At 36.6% G+C, this 18886-nt stretch overlaps 1 protein-coding gene across 1 annotated transcript; it reads left to right on the forward strand.

Annotated features, from left to right (window-relative positions):
• The first annotated feature begins 6124 nt into the window (after positions 1–6124).
• LOC135685180 (T-box transcription factor T) lies at positions 6125–18841 on the forward strand. The gene is made up of 9 exons (XM_065201014.2): positions 6125–6527; positions 6652–6951; positions 8804–8975; positions 13106–13370; positions 15805–15945; positions 16233–16294; positions 16599–16654; positions 16829–16966; positions 17409–18841. The coding sequence occupies exons 2-9, from the start codon at positions 6909–6911 to the stop codon at positions 17669–17671; spliced, it is 1140 nt and encodes a 379-aa protein (XP_065057086.1). The 5' UTR covers positions 6125–6527; positions 6652–6908; the 3' UTR covers positions 17672–18841.
• The last annotated feature ends 45 nt before the right edge of the window (positions 18842–18886 follow it).

An 18886-nucleotide genomic window follows, 5' to 3' on the forward strand; every position in this document is an offset into this window, starting at 1 on the left:
CTTTGTACTTGACGCAAATCAAGGCCCGAATAGGGCGGTTCCGACTGTACGCCACAATACAATGACCAATAATAGTGAAAGCCAGCCTTGAATGTTTGATGAGCAGGCATCGCTATAAGGGATGCTGTAATTGAGAACTGCATACTCACCTACGTTCGAAAACAGGTCGAAAGCTAAAGGTGAAAAATTGCGTCTGGTAGATATAATGACGCGAGTTTTAACCCTTATTTATAACTTTACTGTTAAGGCTCTGTCATGTTTTCGTTATCATTCCCCTTAGCATGCCAAATTACTTTACTCTTCCCTCTAAATGATCCAGGCTAGTCATATCATGTTATGCTCATGGACTGGTTGTGGAGTAAAGCTAGACTAACTTTTATCTAGACTAACGTGGAGTAAAGCGATTTTGCGATTATATGACAAACAGCATAGACAATCCAAGGTATCTGGCCTCTTTGATTCGGATATTCTGTATTGCATACAAACTTTCAAGCAAAATCAGTATTGCTGGTAAAAATGTCTATGAAACACCCTTGAATTTAGGCTTCCAGTTTTCATCGATATTAAGTTTTAGTCATTGTTCTATGTGTTGTTACTGTGCGAATCAGCACATTTCCCTTTCTGCTGTAAGCTGCTTTACTAACATTCTATATCATTTATCAAGCACAAACCATTTACACGTATTGTGGAGCCCTGCCATAAAATTTTCAAATTACTCTTAATATGGACTGTAAAATTTTTGAATTTATTTGCTCGTCACGTGCGAGTTTAACTTATATTTTGCATTCTGTCACCATCTTCTTTGAAGTTATATCTGCAGCATTTTTTGGTTCTTTTCACCGTAGAAGAACGTTCGCAAAAGAACGTGTGATACTTACCTACCGTATTTTTAAATCCTTCTTAAACAAAGCCATGCCCAGTGGCGGCGCCATGGGGTGGTATGGGGGGTAATTACCCCCCCCCCCACTTTTGTCGAAGCATGGTCTACATATTTCGTCTAAAAACGGACCAAAAAGCACTAGGTAGGGGTAGATCGGCCATACCTTGGCGTTGCTGTTTTCTCTTTGCTGTTAGACTATAAATTTTAAAAAATTAGCCACCCAAACGAGCCAGACTGCTCAAGCGGTACGTGCGAAACATCGAAAGCTCTATTATTTTGTACCTTATCAAGAAGCTTTGAAATAATAATTCCGAGTACAGGCATAGTACAGACCAGATTCCCAGACTGAAAAATAGATTTTGAATACCTATCGTTTAGGCTGCAGAAGAATCAACAGAAAAAAGAAATGAAATTTGAATATAAAAAGGATTACAACCACGATTTATTCATTTAATGCCTCTGAAAGTTATTCTTCTAAGTGGACAGTGTTGTTTGGTGCAAAACTCCTTCTGTGGAACTTGTTCCCATTTGACAGGACCAGTGCTAAAAATTTCATCAAGTATAAAATGGAATTTACAATGTCCAGTGTTATCTTGATAGTTCGATCATTTTTACGACTAGGAAACGAGGCTATGGCAACAGGCTACATTTGCTGACGCTCTTGATTAATTACCCAATGCTCATTTGAAGTGATATCAAAATCAATTTTGTAAAGTTTCATCTGCCATCCCTCGTTATTAATCACAATTTACTTATCAGACAATTATAGGATTAGTGTATTCTGATAAGTTTATAATATTGCTTCAATGTTAGTCTATATATATGAACTGTTTTTTAATCTGATTCTTGAAATGCACGGCGAAAATAAGCCGGCCAAACCATCTGTGCCTGCTTGAAACGTCAGCTTTTGTTGTGTGTTATTCACGTTTTTAACTATATACACTTTTTCTCGCATTACAAGCATCTTTTATAAAACTTGGAGGTTGATTTCCTGTCACATGATTTGTGACAAAAAGATACAACCAAGAAAGTCTTATAAGCCTTTCGAAGTAAACATTTTAAACAAAGACATTAAACGTACCAGGAATATCTGCTTTTATGAACGATTGTGATCAATACCCTAAGATGAACCGAAAAGTCACAAAAGTATGCATATATGTTACTGTTCCACCTTTTATAATTTCACTACTTTCGTTATGGTTTTTTGACGTTTGCCAATGTGAATATTGTAAATTAAAAGATTTTTCAAAATCTTTTCCTTAAAATATTGACCAAGGAAGCAGCAGGGCTAGTTTAGAATAACTGCATTACACAAATTGTAAATAGAATTTAGTCACAGTACTCGGCTCATTCGCTAAAGAGATTAAAAATGATTGGCTTCCTACATGTATTCCAGGAACCTCTTCTGCAAATCTACTCAGATAGCATCTTAATAATGAATGTAGATATTTTTTATATATCTATCTGTTATGTATTTGATGGAACAGAGGGAAATTTGAAAGATATATGCTGTCGTCTATATCATATGCAGCAGCTGTTTATACATGTATATAAAAATTCTATATATATCGCCAAAAATCCTGAATATGATAACATGGAACGAAACACAACACTTTCTATCGGTGATTCAGTAGAGTTTATATCTACGGATGCAGCGCCGTTGTATAGGCATCCTCTTACTATTTTCTTCTGAGATATGCTTTTCTGAAACTTTTTCTTGAATCTTTTTTGTTATTCTAACGATTGCTAAACACAAATTCTCTTCGAAGTAGGCTAGTACTGAGTAGTAACTTATTCATCTGTTTAAAGCTCGAGATAAACTGCTTACGTCAGAGGCTAACTGAGAGCCTTGCAGCTGTAGCATTGATCTCTGCTGCATCCCTACATTTTCAAGGTCAGTTGCTCTCCGTGTCAAAATAGCTATAGTGTACGTGTTTCTGATAATCTCCTTCCCACGATGCTGCGACTTTGCATTCTCATGTTTCTGTGAAAGCATACTTTCCTATGATGCTTGCCGGCTTTCAGGTATCTCTGATTTTCTGACATATCCTGGGTTTTAAGCACTAGAAATATATAGTAACGATTCTTCTCAGTTGCATCTTCCATTTTCTTCTATATCTACCTTGTACACACTTCTGCTCTCCAGATATCGAGATTTGAATCATTATCATAATTACTTTTTTGGCAGGTACAATAATATTCTAGTTTACTTCTGTTTTTCAACTACTTATAACTGCGCAGAATAACACGATTCCTGATTACAACCCATATTTTGTAATTATCATGCTTCGAGCTTCAGTCAGTAACATGTCTGCTTAGAGGCAAAACATATTTAGGAGTATTCTTGCCATTAGTATTCGATCTTTAAATGTATAATTGGTATCTTGTATGATTAATGCAATGCAGCCTATGTGAGCAATAAACAACTTTAGTTTCCTTTCTCAACAAGTTAATATTTTCTAGTAATCTCACTGGCATGTTATTTCGCCCATCAAAAATTGATCGTTTATGTTTCATATATTCTTTTTATTTCTTTATATCTGTTTATGATTGATTTAGCGTTTGAACAGCAACTGTTGGATTTCAAGATTTCTTGGTAATGTATCAATGGTACTTAATCAAAAGAAACCTATTTTCTATGCTTTCCTTTTCAGGATAATTAGGATACGCTGTGTTTTAGATTTTCCTCCAATTTTCTGTAAGAATTCCAATTTTTTTGAAATAATGAATACTTTTTCAAATTTGGGAGTCTTACTTTAGATTTACATATAAAAGGCTTTGTTACACAATTGCAGCCAAGACAATATGGTTTCACCTTCTCCTGGAGGCATCTCCGTTGCATAGGACTTAATGTACGTGTTCATATTACTTTCGGTCATAGGCCAGAGGCGAGAGCTGTATGGACAGGCGGGGAAAGTGTTTTCATTAGCTAGGGTTTATATACCTAAGATATTTCATTTCTTCTCTGAAAAAGCCGCTATTCTTTAGCAAATTGCTAATCCAATGCAAACCAAATTTGATTGGTTGAATAGACAATAGACTTGTGTTTGTACTTAAGCTTCCGACAGGTCCTTGAATTGAGTTTCCTTGTAAACATTTATTTTGGTATGCTTACTGATCTGTATTTATTTTTTCTAAGTGGGCAAATTTAATCAGGACAAAGAGGATAGCAAATTATTACTCATCAAACAAACATGATTAAGATGGTAGCCACTTATTGCACGGTCGAAAACAGAATGTTCATTTGACTTGTCCTGATTGCCTTGATTGACAGTTTTGAGTATGACGTAACAGGCTATTGTTTGGTGACATTTCCACATTGTTTAACTAGAGCAGTGGCTATTACTGAGGAGAAATTATCACAACTATAATAATCATCATCATAATTATAATCACCTGGTCTTACATCTCGATAGTTTTCACCGCCACAAACAGTTGTGTTAGGATTAAAAAGTACTGGCTAATAATGATTTTTAGTGTGATAAATCCACGTTATATCGTTATATCTTTTCTTTAAAGAATTTCAAACTTCTACAATCTCATATTACAATTACACTCTCGCGAATTGGAATGCCTTAACATTATTTTCTCTGTAAAAATTGTTGAAGAGGTCTGTAAATGCTTCCTTGTAGAAGAGTCATTGCCTTTTAAACAATGTATATATCCCACTACAGCTTTCACGGCTTACGGCTGAAATTCTTATTATCCTGAGAACAAACGCTATCTTAGCGTATAGCCTTGTGTTGTTGCAATAAATACTTTTGAACAGAATGGATCATCCTTTAAGAGATTCGCGTGGCATACTGGTCGATTCTCTCAGCCATACTTAGATTACCACACGCGCGTAATTGCTGGCATGGTCCTCCTAGCCCCTAATTATTCTTGCCTGGGAAAAACACCAAACCTCAAACATAATGCATAATGCCATTTTAGGCTTATTTTACAATGGTCATTTTTTCGATAGGAACTTGACAATGATGATGAAAACAGCAAGCTTCAGATAGGGGCTCGTCTCCCTTTCATTCCGGTGAGTTTGTTCATCCTTTTTCTTGGTAGAACAATTAAGAACATATTGACTCGTGCCAAAGGGGCCGGCCATACAGCGATTCCACAGAAAAGGGGTGGGGCCCGTCCTAAGCGCGCACAGATTGGCTGATTTGTGTTTCTATTGCTCATTATTAACACCAAAAAGAGGATATTGATGAAGGAGTTTATAAGTTCTCAGTGGTGCAAATAAAAAGTTGACTTGAGTTCAATTTCAACATCGTTGGGTAAAATTAATTCATACTGCATTGATAGTAAGTGGAAGCTCTTTAGTGCTTAAAGCATCTCTAGTGATTTTTCTTTACATAAACTGAGAAAATAAACCACCTTTATTGTGATTTTCCTGAAATGCACAAAGAAACCCTCTCAAAATGTTTCCCGAGGAGGGCTCGAGCCTCCTAGCCCCTGCGACGTTGATATCCAATGGACTGAATATATTCAGATTAATGTATGCTATGCTCAAATTCATGATATTTTGAACAGTAGTCCAAACTTTTGTTAACGATCTGTTCCCGCGGAAAATATATACGAATCAATTTGTAATTGATTCGGCCTTGGACAAGCCTTCTTAATCTTTGCTGCCAACTAATTTATCGATAAACTTCGTCCAACTAGCTCATTAGTTTTTTTCCTTATCGAGAGGGTACTGGGCGTATTCTACTGCTCTCCCGAGGCAACCCCTAAATGCAACACAATCCCTTTCCGTCTTTTGCCCCTCCTTCGCCAGTGGGCGTGATCCCATTTCTCTTAAGACTTTACCAATATCAACGTTGTCTTTTGATAGTCATGGCAAAGGGTTCTAAAGCATTAAAACGGAGTATATGAAATATAATTTACTTGTTTAAATGGATCGGGTGCTGTTAAAAATTTTAACTGACTGAATGCAGCTTGATTTCAACGAGGCATGTTTTTGCGGGGTTAAGTGACCTTAAGTTGACTTGCAAGTTACCTGACCCAGAAAAAGATAACTGTTTATGATGCAGGATAAAGGAATTCTGATTTCATCTAAGTAGCATTCTTGGTTAATCTATAAGATCTGAACGTAGATATCAAATTAATTCGGTTATCAATATTGCAATGCATTGATAGCAGAATCGATCAATCAATCAATTATCCTTGCTCCCTCGTGTTGTTTATTAATCAAGTTGATTGACGGAGGCCGCCACAATTCAAATGGTTAGATAGCAAATTTCATTCACTCGATGGGCTATTCTCAGCGCCAGCCATCGCTAAGTTGCAATTTACTGGGACTTCAGTCACTATTTAGAATCGATCTTCAGCGCTCATCAGCAGTGATTGTGCATTTTAGCGGCGAGATCTGAACACAACCAAACACAATGTCATGAATAGGCAACAATAGACTGCGTTTCACTTCCCTTACGCAAACAGACGGACAAGCTGACAGATTTTCAGCAAACGAAATCAATAAAACGAGCGGTGCTGGAAACAAAACTTTCCTTTTAAAAGACGCACCGCCTCTCTGCCTCTTTCCGGTGAACATAAAAGACATAGACGGGAAGGTGTAGAATTGTGTTGCGTTATTTTACAAACTTGTATGAAGAGTGAAGGCTGACTGTGTACTTGTTAGCAGTTAGAAACATCGGTATAGATATATTACTGCAAAATATTTTCATTTTATGGAGTTTTCTTTTTACACATTTCTTCGTTTTTAACTAGTATCAATTATGCACAATAATAGTTGCAGTAATGGAGTTGCTCATTTTCAGGAAGCTCCTGAGGGAACAAGAATTTAATTGGTCTTAATTGCTGTCTGCGCTTGTCAAGATTCGGCGACACCCCTCAACCGAAAGATCACGGCTACATATAAAAACCGAGAAGGAGTGTCACTGGGCCATCATTCGGTGTCTCTCTTTGTCATCAGCAAAAGTATTAAAGTTGGCAACTCATTAGAAGAGACATCAACGTTGTGACGAGAAGATATTGGTAATCTTCTACTCCCATATATTCAACAAGTTTCATTGTTATGACACAGAATACATTCTCAATGAAGAAGCTGTTATCAGACGGTAAGGATTTTTTGGCGATATTTGTTAATCTTGCCGTTTTTGCTGCCTAGAAAAATAATACAAAAGAAATTTGCCTGGTTTAACGACCTGTCTTCTAAATATGCTATTATTTATATCATTTTCGGCCCTAATACTCGAAGCACTTTATTAAGCAATTTTTTGTTATTGTCGTTAAAAAAGCTTTCAATTTTCCTGAAAGATAAAAATGGAGCTTATCTATTTTATATTTGCCTCGTCAGAATGCAAGCTGGTATTTTTTCACAGACCCTGACTTTAGGTCTGATCACTATTCCGCCCACTATAGCCGAACATCTTTTTCTTCTTGAACATTTTCCCCGGCTAATGATTAGTCATAGCTCGTAACTGAAATCAAAGTTAAAACATAATAAATTTTTATGAAAAGCTTATGATTATTGGCTAGACACATATTAAAGTAAGAAGAGGCCGCTCACTTAGCCGTTGGTTCTTTTTCGCTCTTTTGCTGTCCTGCTTATCTTCATCTCCTTAGATTTGTGTGCTAATAGTTGGTATCTTAAGGTAAACTTGCGCGTATTTGTTACCCTAACAATGTTTGCCCAAATCAGGGTTTTGTTTGTTATGAAGGCAAGTCGCATATCTCTCTTCCTTTCAAGATCATTTTTTTCTACAATCTAACGCTTGTCTCTTCCCAGACAATACTAGCGAAACAGCAATAAAAATAACCTTTTCTCTCAAAACCAGTTGAACTCTTCAACAGCTAAAGTGGTTTAACGGTCAAATATAAAAAATGCGCCATCTTTTCATCCTCAGCTCTGACCTTTAGCTTTTAAAAGGATCTCGGTTTTTCAATTTTTTGTCGTGATATCATGATCCTATTCCTATTGCCCCAATCAAACAATTTCCCATGGTCTTAATTTGGTCAGAGCCTCCTTTAAAAAGAAAACACTGTGCTATTTCAACTAATATCTAGATAAACCTTTTATACTATAAACCTTGAAGATTTGACGAAGCCCCTTTTTGTTTCATCTTAAAACAATGTCTCCAGGCCACATCAAGAGAGAGATATACTGTTTCCTGGTAAAATCTTCAAAAGACTAAACCTTTGCTATTAATTTTGCTACACTAAATCATTGCTACATTTTAGGAACTAGGTTAACTTGGAAAAATCTTCTAGTTTCATGGAGCTGATATAATGAAAATCTTACTCTTGTCCAGTACCGTAGACCTAGACTTAGGCTCGTTATCTCTTATCCTTTGTAGGACCTGTTTAAAAATTTCGCACCAGTCGCGTGAATAACTGCAAAGAGTATTTTTAAAAAGGAACTTGTACACACTAAGATGCTAAAAATATTTCGTAAAATTATAATGATTTGAGAGTTATCATATCGTCATTGCACATTGTCATCTTTCAATTAGCCCCGTGCACACTTTTTATTACAATACTTTGGTTTTTGCTTGGATTCTGAACCAAAAATTACTAGCAATTCATTCTTATAAAGAAAGTTCAATTCTTTGTTTCTATATGTCTTCATCACGAAGAAAATTTGAAAACGAAACTCCATCTCTAAAACCTAGTCTGGTTTTGATGCTTTATGCAAATGTCTTTAGAGGCCGTGTTGTTTGGAAAGAAAAGTGTAGTTTGGTGAATAAGTAAAATTTAGAAAGATGATGATTTAATGGCGAATGCAATAAACTGTGTGTCAGAGCTTTTGAATGTATTATTCAGTGATGGTAATAAAATGCAAGTCAAACCTAGTTTAAACGATGTTTGATCTTTTTTATATAACCAACCATATACTCTACTCAGTATTCAAAGAATCAAGGTTTCATGAATGTCTCATGAAAAAATTTGTCAACCTTTTTTATCTTAAAGGAAAGAAAGAGCGGGCTGGAGAGGCGGACCAGAAGGAGGAGAAGCCTCAAGAAAATGGCGGAGAAAATCGAACAACAGAAGGGGCTGGTGTTGAGGTAGTGCTTGATGACTCAGAGTTGTGGTCGAAGTTCGAGAAACTTACAAATGAAATGATTGTGACGAAAAACGGAAGGTTTGTATTGAAAATATAAGTTGTTGTTTATGCCGTAAGATTTGTATGTACCTTAAAGGATCTCTTCTTCTGTGTAGTCTGGTATCTGTTAAAATCATATCTTGTTAGTACACTATTGCTTAAACGATAAAGATCACACGAGAAGGTGAATGATCTACCGAGTCCACTTCACAGAAATGGATTGATGACGTGGAGAAAGAATGACGAAGAAATGTGTGTGTATACTTTGTAAGTGGATGTCCCGATGACAAAACCATTAATTTACAATGTGCTTTTTTGAGTCTTGTACAGTTTATTATAAAATCTGGGCCAAGATAATAGAGAATTTGACTCAGGATAGAAATCTGTATACCCTAAACAGTATACCGTAAGTGAATTGCTGTCAATCAACTGAATATTCGTATAGTGTGCCATGAGAACATTTCTAGTTTTGAAGTCCATCGAATTGCCATGGCTTTCAATATGCAACACACCGGGTTTCAATATAAGATTCTGGTGAACTGCCAAAGACGGCAGTCAGGACAGAAAATAATACAGACTGTAACATCAAACATGTTTAGGAGTGCCAATATTTTGAGCGACCCATGAAATTAAGTCCACTTTGTAGCATAATGAAAAGCGAAAAGGAAAACATTAGGTTCTAGTACGCTTCTTCGTCAGGAGACATTGTTCACGTTGGTCATTTTTTAGCAATGAAAAATCAGGTGGATTTATCAAGAAATTCTCACGGTTAGAATATTTTTCGGCTTTAATGGTACACATCATCAGGGATGTTCTTTAGGGCGGGTAATCTAAAAGTCCACTGTCCCTTTTTAATGGTAATTGTGCAATTAATGAAGCCCCATGCTCTCATGAGACTGTTGATGAAACAGAGGGTGTCTCTTATTAATTAGCTTATGTCTCATTACACAAAGGGGTATATCATGGGACTAGCTGTTTTTTCAAATTAATTGCGACAAAATTGCTGTTGTTTTTGGATCATTTCCTGTTTATCATAGAAACAATTAATGACAATTTCTGATGTGCGGGAAGCAAGTTTTGAAAGAGGAGCGAAACCGTAGCCTATACTCGGGGTTGCTCAGTGGCCAGCATTGACCAACTTTTCTCTTAACGAGGGTCATAGGTTTTCAAACACCAGAGTTTGAGTTAGATTAAAATACCCTATAGTTCACTTCACCCCTCCCCTCCCTAGGCATATGGGCTTGGAGGGCTGCAGCCCCCTAATCAGGCCAGTTTTGTTGCATCCACAGCTTCATTCTTGCAGTTCTTGCTCATTGACTCAGTAATATTCGAGCAGGATCAATATCAAGCCCCCTAAACGTTTAGTATCCGCTTCACCTATGCCTCCAAATCAAAACAGCTAACTATCATCCCTGATACCATAAATGCAAACGATGTAACAGTTGTGAGTTGATCCCAAGTCTTACCCATTGGTACTGATTGCGCATAGCGACATAACAATTTCTTTGATTTTCCACTAGTCATAATACTCCAAAATATACTTTAATTTTTCTAAAACCATTAAGAAATAAAATCAATACAAAAATCGATGAACATTGGTATAATTATGCTTCCCGCTGATATTATTTTTAAATGAAAAATGTGAGCTTTGCGATGAACATCAGAGGCTGGTTGTTCCCATACTAATTACATTCACTCATAAATATTTTTGTATGCATTTACAATCTTTTATAAAAAGATAATCTAGAAGTGCATGATTCCAACGAATTAAATCGATTCTCTTATTTTGATATCTTGAAAAGCCAAGGTGAACACCTGGCAGATTCGAAGTCTGAACACTTGCAGATCTAATTGTCATTGTTGCTCAATAAAGACAGTATGATTTTGTTATGCCCTGTTAAAAATCACCTTTTCTCACGGGTTTGAAGAGAATATTTTATTTCAGCAGCGAATGCTTCCTGCTCTTATACAAAACTTCTCATACACAGAATTGTATTCAATCAGGTTAAGATAGTAAATTTGGTGTATTTTTGACATTAGGTTTTTAAAAATCGTAATGCGAAGGGCTTGAGCAACAGTTGATTGGTTTTTAAAGGAATTTGGTAATGAGAAATCAACATGCAAAAAAAACTGAAATTGCACAACGTTCAATATGCTGATCGGGAGGCACGATTTCTAATCTATACTGCATTTACAAGTAATAAAAATTTTTCAGTTCATCCTTCATCAATTGGAGTTTATTACCAGTACTGATAATTTCAACGAAATAAGCAGATTGAGCAAAAACTTCGTCTTTAGAAAATTTCCTGAAGATTAAATCATTGATGTGTGGTTCGGGTGTTTTGTGCTAGTGGGATGAGAAATTTTGCTTGAAATTGCTTGTATATTGATTCTCCTTTTTGTTTTTCGGCTTTGATATTTCATTATGTTTCACGATTGAGTATTTTTTGTGTGTAAAAAGGTCTGTGGGTTTCAGCTGAAATCAGGGAGTAGCCCTGTATTCATCAGCTGATTAGGGCGGGCTACACCTTTGCTATTGACAGCGCGAATCGCCTACGCTTATGTATCTAATTCAAGCTTGTAATGTCGCCTCTATCCACGTGCAATAAAAACATGTAATATGAATGAAAATAGTGGGAATTTCTCGTACACCTGACCAAATGGTCAAAGATAGCTGAATACAAAAAGATGACCCAGAGCAGATTCAATTTTGTGTTTGCTGCACTAGTTAGTCCCGTTTTGTCTCCATTGAATAAAGGAATTAAAAATCGCAAGTGCAGCTTACTAGAATTTGCAATTGTTTTTACGGGTTGCAGTTTGTTCATCAATTATTTCGATAAAGGAACCCATTGACTGCTTCATGAATTTATTTTGTTTGTATGTGCTATCAGTTTTATTCAAAAAGTATCGCGGATTTTGTTTGTAATATCTGACCGACTTCAAAAACCAATAAAACTAAGATAAATTCCTGATATATGACCTTTTAAAAATATTCCTTACTGTTGACTTTATTTCTTTAAGATTTATTGTCTCTTTGTTAAGCGAATGCATTTGGCCTTTTTATGTTGCTAGTTCTTGACCGTGTCATTCCTTCGGAAATCCACGTTTCTTGTCTAAAAAATCCGATTGTTTCATGCTTAAAAGAATCAGAAACATGCGTGGCTTTTGATGATAATATTTCGGAAAATTCAGAGACTGGGTGTGATTTTTATTATCAAAGTCAGCCAAGGGTCGTGTATTATCTGGTGCCTCTAAAAATGTTTTCGCCCTGGGTCAGACTTTGTAAGGCACTTCGACTGCAGTGTTTGAAAATAACTTTATTTTGTAGTCTCTTCATAAGACTTTTGTCTTATAAAGAGATTTTCAACCGCACCTAACTCTAAGGATAATTCTTAACTGGGTTTCCTTTTCCAATATTATATTATTGAGTGGTTCCTACTGGCATTCTGACACATTATCACAGAGATCACCATTTCCCTTCAAATTTCCCATACGCCAGTTTTGACGACTTGCTTTCAACCTTCCAACATTTACACCGACATTTAGCAATTGGCAACAAATCTATTTCTAGTATCAATGAACTACTCGACTCAACTTTTCTTATTGAGAAACCATTTTTTCCGAAACAAAGCTCTTTCAGTGGTCAACGCACGCGTGCCATTTTTCCGGAGGAAAACTTGAACAATTAAAGGATAATTGGACTTAAAAAGGGGTATGGTATTCTCTAACAAAAAAATGGGCGAATGCCAGCAATATATAGCAATGGCGGTAAGGCTCCGCAGAGACCCATGGAGAAGGCTCTAGGACTTTTGCAGCCATAGTCGCTTGTAGGGCAATTATGTTGGGGCTTTACTTAGACAAGCAAAATCATTGCACCTTTTGAGAAGATACTTTTAAACAGTTGTAAATAAAATTTTTCCCCTGTCAAGTCTGAAATTCAAAGCGTGGTCCCTGATCTGATAATTGTTACACACCATTTTTAGTTTCTATTGGTCTAGAATAGATAAAGTATGAGAGAGAGAATAGTTGCTTTTACAGAACAGAAGCCCAAAAATGATTCAAAAAATCAAAAATGTTTATCAATACTTGTTTTCAGCTTTGTTCTAAGAAATTTAGTATGTCTACTTTTTCGTTTGAATCGCCCTAATTTTTTGTATTTTTATTTGCAGACGAATGTTTCCAGTTTTGAAGATGGCTGTAAAAGGTTTAGAACCACAAGCGATGTACTCATTTCTCCTTGACTTTGTTGCCGTAGAAGATCATCGCTGGAAGTACGTTAACGGTGAATGGGTTCCTGGTGGAAAACCGGAGCCGGCTTCAACCAGCTCGGTTTATATTCACCCGGACTCACCGAACTTCGGCTCTCATTGGATGAAAAACCCCGTTGCATTCACAAAGGTGAAACTCACGAACAAAATGAACGGAGAAGGCCAGGTATGATCTTGATAACAAGCATGTATTTCTAAAATCAAATTAAGGTGGTATTTCTAGCAGCAGTGGTTATTGCCAATGTTTACATATGGCCACATGGACAGCATGGTTCAATTTTTTGGAACGGGTTGTCAAGCAAGGGTATTCAGGAAACAATTCTTGATTCCTTGATTCATACAACCATACAACTACAAGACTTTTTCCAAGAAATTATTTAATCAGAAATATTCAGAAATTGTGTTGCCACTTCTATGAAATGTAGAACCGTCGCTCTCTTTCTTCTGCTTTATAGATGAACAGCGGTAATTTTCTCTCAGTTTCCTTGATTGCACAAAATTGCTTTAGGCCAAGCATCGATATTTCTAATTTCGCATCCTCATTTTTAAAGGAGTGAATATTCATTACACACAGTTCATTAAATTATAACCTCTTTGTACTCTTTATTTATGGCTTTCCGACCCAAGACAAATCTATTAACTGATTTGGTTTGAGTCGAAACTTCAAGCCAAAACAAACTTTAAGAAAATAGGCATCATTTTGACTAGCGCATTTTCCCAGGATCATAAAGCAACCATATAATGCATTTTATGACTGTTAGTTTATTGTTAGTGATGTTTGACATGAACGTATTGATCGGCGAATTCACATGATAGAGAATTAGGGAGGAGGGCAAATAAACATTTAGTAGGGAGATCACATCGTCCTTAACTTGAATTGAAGTCTTAGAAAAAGACAACTGTCAGATCTCGCCGTCACGATCGAAATCTAGAAAAGTCGTATTTGTTTATTGGATGAGCCTGTTTTAAGACTGCTCATTTTAATAGGAAAGTTCCCCTTTCGGCAACTGCGCGTGCCTGTTTGCAATTTTTCCCTAGTTCAATGATTGCATGTATGAAGTCATTACGGGTTTCAAGCGGCCTTCCATCTTGTTTCAAACATCATTCTTTCGATAAAAGCTCGGTTTAACCTTTTCCTGATTTCCAAGGCTTCTAAAGCTTGAAAAAGATTTGAGTTGGTACCGGCGGAAAATATCTGAAAGATACGCTTAGCTTATTTGCTATTACGGAGCCAGCGAGCAGATCTTCTGAATTATAAAACCCGTCAAAACATAAGTTGGCCTACATGATCGTAAGCCCCAAGACGAGCTTTGTGTTGGACACGAGCTGGCTCCCGCTAAAATGTCAAGAATGAAAACAAATGGAGTACCACGCGCTGTCGCAATGTTTGCAATTCAAAGACCTGTGCTGTGACGGACTTTGAGAAGTGCATATAGGAACTCAAATAAAAACATTTTTGTACAAAATGGTACGGTTGTGGTATGCTGTTTAGGGGCCTAAGATAAGAGCGTCAAAGGGCCTGGGCCGGGCTGGATTAAACAATCAAAGGTTTATCTTTTAAGGTTTTAAGCATTTCACTATATCCTCTTCACGTTGCTTTTGATGAATGTGTTTGATTTAAATCCGTTTTGGAATTGTGAAAACCTTGATGGTTTCTTCTTTGAAGTAATCGTGGCAAAAAAGCGACAGACATCCATATTCTGTGTGGAAAAGTTGGCGCCGTGGGGACGTTTGAATATCATCATGCTTATCAGTTATTCTTACGGCCTTATTGTTATAAGTTTTTCTTACGGCCATCAAAGTACCTTATTGTTATCGTCTCTCTCTTGGAAAATTGTCTTAACTATTCATGGCTTATGACATGACTCAGTTCATAAGTGCAGTTTTGAAATTAAGGTCTGAAGGGAGACGTGTTTGCCCAGTGACAAAGAAGAGACATGTTTTGCACCCAACTTGAAATGAATGCCAATATTGTCAGTTTTGTTTGGACTTATGCTTCCGGCACCGCCCGTCCTCAAAGCAAACTCATTTCCCCCTTTGCTTGTTGTTCTTTTCCACTGATATGGCATCGTGACGCTAATTACCTAGCACTCACTGGCATCTAAAAATCTTCATCATTTTACTTACATGTTATTTTAAAAACTATGGCGGTTTCATGTTATCCCAGATATTGGCCGTTGCTACTTTTATGCTTGTTAAAAAAGGGGTAACAGGATGTCTACTTGCTTGTATTTCCGGAATTTGACCGTTTACTGCAGCAATCGATAGCAGCTTAGAAAAGAAATTCTTATGCCGTTTGATTGCTCTCCGTTTTGGCATCATTGCTGTCAAAGTCCCCTTTAACAAACACGGTTCTTTTCTCATTCTAAAAGACTTTAAGTATTCTAGAAACATTGGTTTTGAGCGTAGAACCAAGTTCGTGGGGAATTTGGGCATCAAGGTCATACATCGATCAAAATGCAGCATCAAAACTTTGCTAATGAGCTGAACTCCTTTTATAATGATATTTTCTAACCGAGCCTTGAACAACCCCTAGGAAGTCCTAAATATATTGCGAATAATCAAGTTCCATCCGACTAATGAAACTGTTCTTTTTTCAGGTCATGCTTCATTCTCTTCACAAGTACCAGCCTCGAATTCACATAATACGTGTTGGGGCTCCAGACGGAGAACAGACCGTTAGTACCCACAGCTTCCCAGAAACACAATTCATAGCTGTAACGGCTTATCAGAATGAAGAGGTATGAAATCCTTCTCTAGTTGTGAGCTAGCTATGTGTATGAACACTGCTCAAAGCAGAGCTAAAGTACTCTCATAACCATGTTTATACCAAAAAATTATATTTTCATTATTAGGCTTGTTATTCTCTAGTTTCTTCGAAAGAGACACAAGAGCATTCCGTGTTTCCTTCATCATTGTGTCTGGCTTAAACGACAAAGAATTCTTTTAAAAAGCCATCTCTTTTTCCCTTTTGCTTTATGCTATTTCTTTTTGTTACAAATTTTGACAATGTTTTGATCTTTCTTAGATTACTGCTTTGAAAATCCAACACAACCCATTTGCAAAAGCCTTTTTGGATGCAAAAGAAAGGTAAGCATAGAATTACTGCTGTAATGATTATGGAATTGCTATCATAAATATTATTCTTATGATGAAAGTTATCACGATGTTGTCTCTAGCCTCGAATAGCGTGCATTGGTTAAGTTTTCAAAGGCCAAATATGGCAATTCCTTGACACGGCTGCTGGTCGTAAACGTTGCACAAAGAAGCTTGCGTTTTAGGCGGTAACTTGGAACGCGTCGAAGAATCTTTGACGTTGTGGCGTTTAGATCTGTAAAGACCCATTTGTTGGTACAAGAATTAACTTTGATAAATTATTGATTTCTATTCTTAGATCCGAGCACAAAGAGCTGGTCGAGCGTGATGCCATGGGTCAATATGCGTCAAATTGTAAGTGTTTATATTTGTGAAGCATTCGACTGATTCATAGACATTGTGATCCTTTATAAATATGGGCGATTTGATTTGCATTATATGTTAGCATATGGAATCCATGCTAGGTACATGACATTATTACAAGGCAATGATTGGCTATAAGCGAGTAAATGATTGTTTGCTTTGTAGATGCCTATGTCTATTCTTCAATGATGTGTCCAAGTGCACAAAGTACTCTCTCAGGCCCCATGTCATGCGAAAGGCGTTCACACAGAGCCTCGCCGTATCCTTCACCTTATCAAAGAACTTCAGACATGTTACAGTCAGGTAAGACCGCAGTGTTTTTTCTCAATTAAAGATATATCCTCCATAATTTATCTTCATCATAGCTTTTTTGTAAGTTCAAAAATTCAATAAAAAATTATTTAAAATGGAAAATACATTAAATCTGGAGAAATAGCACTAAAAATGAATTAATAAGAATTAGAATATGTTATTACATTTTTTATCTAGTAGAGACATCTCATTATTCTGACTGCTTCTCTCAATTTATTGATAACTTAGATCTTGAAAATCTGATTGGCTACTTAGAGCGAGGCCTTGCATGTGATTGGATATCGCAGATACGCTCCCGCAGTCTGATTCGTTATTTCAGACGAGGTCGCACAATATGATTTGGTATCTCAGATGAAGTAACTCAGTCTGATTGGCCAGCTCTTGCAGTGGTTTCTTGCATCGGTTGCTCATTTCTGCTCTTTTTTTATTTCAGGCAACTGTTCATCGTACTACCGTAATTCAGACTCGCCATATTTGTCGAATTCCTGCATTCAGTCTCAAACTTGGCCACTACATCACCTAGGGTATCCATCAATGCTTCAATCGACCCACCAGATCAACAAACAAGCGGATTCACTCCAGTCATCATCGGACTACATTAGCAGTGGCTCATACTCCCCTCTCGGACAATACTCAATGCACAATAGAAATGCTGAGCAAAGCATCGCCTGGAACCATTCCGTAATTTATCCTTGATTCGCTCTTGCATTTATAATAATTCTACCAAATATTGAGGGCCAATGCGTCACCATAAGAGTTGATGGGCATTCAAGTTCCCCGTTTTGCTTATTTTGGACCATGTGATAGTAGAACATGCGTTTTTTCCAACATGCTCCACATATTTCTGGCTCTAGAACTTCCCTACTGCACCATGAAGCTTTAGAACTAATAAAAGGGCAAATAACTGCATCAATTTTAAACGTAACTCATGCGAAATCACCGTTGATTCACGTTTAATGCTGAAAATAGAGCAATTCTGAGACAGTGCCTAACATTAGATGTAAAGAAAACCACTAGATGTAAGCCCTTTGTTGAATTGGGTTAAAAATCCATTTATTATTACACAGTTCGTAATTTATGTAAATGTATAGTTCAAAATTGTATAAAGATAATCTTTATTGTTGAATTTTAACTGTTGATTTGCTTTTAAGGCAAATTTTTACTCGATTCCTCTGAATCAGATGTTTATAGACTTCAATTTCCACATAGGCAGCTCAGAAATATCTCCATAACTGCCCAGAACATTAGACAAACGAAGACACAAATAGACATTTAAAAGCTATGCAAAAGTCTATTTTCTTACGGAAGCAATGCAAAAGAGAAAACTAGTTTTAGATTCAAACACCATGAACTCTGCTACGCAACGTCCCTTGCAAAGTTCTTCTGAGTCTGTGTTATGAATGACGTATAGGTACCAACGTTTTCAAGTGCAACTCTCGTGCTGAAAAACTCACTGATGTAAAGGAATTCCTGTCTCCCCTTATGTTTTGTTTTAACAGGGAGTTTTCGCAGAATGATTTTCTTTCCATAAGGGATAATTTTTTTCTGATGAGGTTTTGTTAACGAAGTTTTCTTATGAGTATCGACAAAGCAATAAGGACCTATCACGATCCCTTTCTTCTTTAATAAAATAGCATTTGATTAAGAGGAATTGTTTAAGACAAAATAATTAACTTAAAAGATCTTACTGTTAGTTGTTTGATTAAGACGCAATCACATTTACAAAAGCAAAAATTGTGCATCGAGACAGTCGTGTAAATGTATTACATTGCACCCACGTTTGTCACATCAAATATACGTATATTTATTGAAAGCACTTGTAAATAACATATATGCTTTGTTACTAAGATTTATTCTGACAACCTATTCAGCCTTGCTGTCTAATGACGCTCTCTGGTCCTATGTAAGTGC

The sequence above is a fragment of the Rhopilema esculentum genome, chromosome 15, assembly GCF_057945365.1.
Source record: "Rhopilema esculentum isolate cy_ngs chromosome 15, ASM5794536v1, whole genome shotgun sequence".
Taxonomy (NCBI): domain Eukaryota; kingdom Metazoa; phylum Cnidaria; class Scyphozoa; order Rhizostomeae; family Rhizostomatidae; genus Rhopilema; species Rhopilema esculentum.